Genomic DNA, 3225 nt, shown 5'->3' with positions numbered 1-3225 from the left:
GGACAAGTGAATCCCATGGCAGCAGTTCTGCAGAGAGGGACCTAGGGGTTACAGTGGATGGGAAGCTTGATATAAGTCAACAGTGCCCTTGTTGTCAAGAAGTCTAACAACATTTTGGACTGTATAAGTGGGAGCATTGCCAGCAGATTGAGGGACGTGATCAGTCCCCTCTATTTGGCATTGGTGAGGCCTCCTCTGGAGTACTGTGTCCAGATTTGGGCCCCACACTACAAGAAGGATGTGGAAAAATTAGAAAGAGTCCAGTGGAGGGCAACAAAAAATATTAGGGACCTGGAGCACATGACCTATGAGGAGGGTTGAAGGAACTGGGATAATTTAGTCTGCAGAAAAGAAGAATGAGGGGGGATTTGATAGCTGCTTTCAACTACCTGAAAGGGGGTTCCAAAGGGGATGGTTCATTAGGAGGGTGGTGAAGCACTGGAATGGGTTACATAGGGGTGTAGTGGAATCTCTATCCTAGAGGTTTTTAGGGTCTGGCTTGACAAAGCCATGATTTAGTTGGGGATTGGTCCTGCTTTGAGCAGGGGGTTGGAATAGAAATTATATATATATATATATATATATTGGAAGTGGCAGAGGTACAGAGAAGGGCTTCCGTATGAGGCGAGATTAAAAAGATTGGGACTTTTCAGCTTGGGAAAGGGAGGAGTAAGGAGGGATATGATAGAGGTTCTATAAAATCATTACAGGTGTGGAGAAATTGAATAAGGAACAAAAACTAGGGATCACCCAATGAAATTAATAGGCAGCAGATTTAAAACAAACAAAAGAAATAATTTCTTCACAGATTCCAATAAGAACTAGATAAGTTAATGGACAATAGATCCATCCATTTTTATTGGCCAGGATGGGCAGAGATCAAACACCACATTCTGCATGTCTATATCATCTGTTTTCCACAACCTGGGAGTGGGTGATGGGTGAATCACTTGATGATTGCTTGTTCTGTTCATTCCCTCTGAAGCATGTGGTATTGGCCACTGTCAGCAAACACGATACTGGGCTAGATGGACCATTGGTCTTACCCAGTGTGGTCATTCTAATGCCCGCTATCATGCACCAGAACCTCGCCCCTCCCTGAGCTGAAATAGAACTCAGGAGTGGCTGACAGGGTCTCTTTCTCCACAGAGTTAGTAACAAAGTAAGTATATCCATTAAAATTTTAAACCTAAGCAGTGTCCCTTAAATGACTTGCCACAAAATGGCAGAATATGTTAGTACTAGAGCTGAGTGAGTCTAATATTTATTTCTTTTTCTTTTTCATGATATAGGGATTAGATACAGTGCTCCTGTCAGCTCTTTGCTAAGTTATCTGCCAAAAAATTTAGAGTTTTGAGTGCCTAAATAGACCCTTGAATAATCATTGAAGTTGTCAGCCCTACAAAATCTGAAATGGCATTCTTGCAGCACGGGGAGAAGGACATGGAGATGATCCAGTGAGTGATATAGGGACAGAAGGAACAAGTGCCAGTGGCATGACCTTGGGGGAAGGGAAGAGGTAGAGCAGGTGTAGAGCCTTGGTTGAAGAGGTGGGGCAAGGGGTGTTGTCTTGTCATGCTAAGACAACACAGTTTAATGTCTCTCTGACTGTCCAGTAGGTGATCCAGGGAAGAGGGCCCAGCACCATGTCACAAGCCATTTCTGTGCAGAGCTTGGGCTGAAAGCCAGAGCACCAGGAGAAAACTTTAGGTCCCTTTATGAGTAAAAAGCCGGAGCAGCCTGTCCCGGATCTGTTTTGTCCTCACACCGAAAATGATGGGGTTTAGCATGGGGGGCACCAGGAGACACACATTAGCAAAGAGAACATGGAAATGCAGGGCCACATGGTGGCCAAACCGATATGTGAGGACAGAAAAGAGACCTGGGATGTAAAAGGCTAAAATGGCACAGAGGTGGGAGCCACAGGTCCCAAAAGTCTTGAGCCGGGCGTCCTTTGTGGGGAGTCTGAAGATGGCCCTGAGGATCTGGGTATAGGACACAGCTATAAAAAACATATCTAGACAGATGACCAAGTTTGCCACAGTGAGGCCGTAGTAACTACTGATGCGGATGTCAGCGCAGGCCAGATTCACCACAGCTATGTGCTCGCAGCATGTGTGGGGGATGATGTTGGTTCTGCAATATGGCCACTGCCTTGCTAGCAAGGGACAGGGTAGTGCGAATATGCTGCCACGCAATGTCACAGCCAGGCCGATCTTGGCCACCAGGTGGTTTGTCAGGGTGGTGGAATGTCTCAGTGGATCACAGATGGCCACAAAGCGATCAAAAGCCATGGCCAAGAAGATCCCAGACTCCATTGCAAAGAAGCAATGAATGAAGAACATCTGTGTGAGGCAGGCATTGAAATCTATCTCCCTGGAATTGAACCAGAAGATGCTCAGCATTTTGGGAATTGTGCATGTGCACAGGACGAGGTCAGTGACAGCCAGCATGCAGAGGAAATAGTACATGGGGCCATGGAGGCTCGGCTCCGTCTTCACGATGAAAAGGATGATGAAGTTCCCCAAGACGGCTATGACGTACATGGTGCAGAAGGGGATGGAGATCCAGACCTGGGCTGCCTCCAGGCCAGGAATGCCCAGCAGGATGAAGGTGGAGGGGTTTGTGAAGTCGGTTGAGTTGGAATCTGACATGGAGTAGAGGGAGACGGTCTCCAACTCGGAGGCAGAACGGTGTTTCCTGCATGTACCGTATATTCCCCTGCCTTCCTGTAGGTGTCCAGGGTCTAGAGTGAAGGTCGCAGTACTAATGCCTGGATGGAGAGATAATGTTAATATGAGACACTACATGTACAACTGGAGGATGCTTTCATGGGTGAAATAGATTGCTCACTCTTCACACACACAAACATGCATTTTCATTTTTGAGATTAATGAATTAGGAAAAGCGTTGACCCTACTAATGTCAATGCCACTTTTATGGCTCTGCATGCATCAATAATTCCTCCATGTTGTGTTGAGGGAAACCTGAAAAGGCACCTGCAGGAAACAGAAGTGTGGATTCCACTTATCTTTCATTGTTCCTTAATGCAATGAAAGCCAGGCTAGAGAGGTCATGCTGTAGCGACTTCCCCATGCACCCGGTTGCTCAAAATCTGAGAGTGGAAAATACCCAAACCTTTGCCAAGACAGGTGCCTGGGACAAATATCCCAAATAGAACACACCCCAGGGAAAATACCTGGGCCTCAGTGTTTGCAGCTCCAT

At 46.5% G+C, this 3225-nt stretch overlaps 1 protein-coding gene across 1 annotated transcript; it reads right to left on the bottom strand.

Annotated features, from left to right (window-relative positions):
- Positions 1 to 1706: 1706 nt before the first annotated feature.
- LOC117872318 (olfactory receptor 52E2-like) lies at positions 1707 to 2654 on the bottom strand. Its single transcript, XM_034760658.1, has one exon. The coding sequence runs from the start codon at positions 2652 to 2654 to the stop codon at positions 1707 to 1709; it is 948 nt and encodes a 315-aa protein (XP_034616549.1).
- Positions 2655 to 3225: the final 571 nt, after the last annotated feature.

The sequence above is a fragment of the Trachemys scripta genome, chromosome 1 (genome assembly GCF_013100865.1).
Source record: "Trachemys scripta elegans isolate TJP31775 chromosome 1, CAS_Tse_1.0, whole genome shotgun sequence".
Lineage (NCBI taxonomy): Eukaryota > Metazoa > Chordata > Testudines > Emydidae > Trachemys > Trachemys scripta.
This window is presented reverse-complemented; position numbering and strand designations above follow the sequence as displayed.

Coding starts and splice junctions, on each gene's coding strand:
- LOC117872318 (XM_034760658.1), bottom strand. CDS start 2,654: ATGTCAGATTCCAACTCAACCGACTTCACAAACCCCTCCACCTTCATC.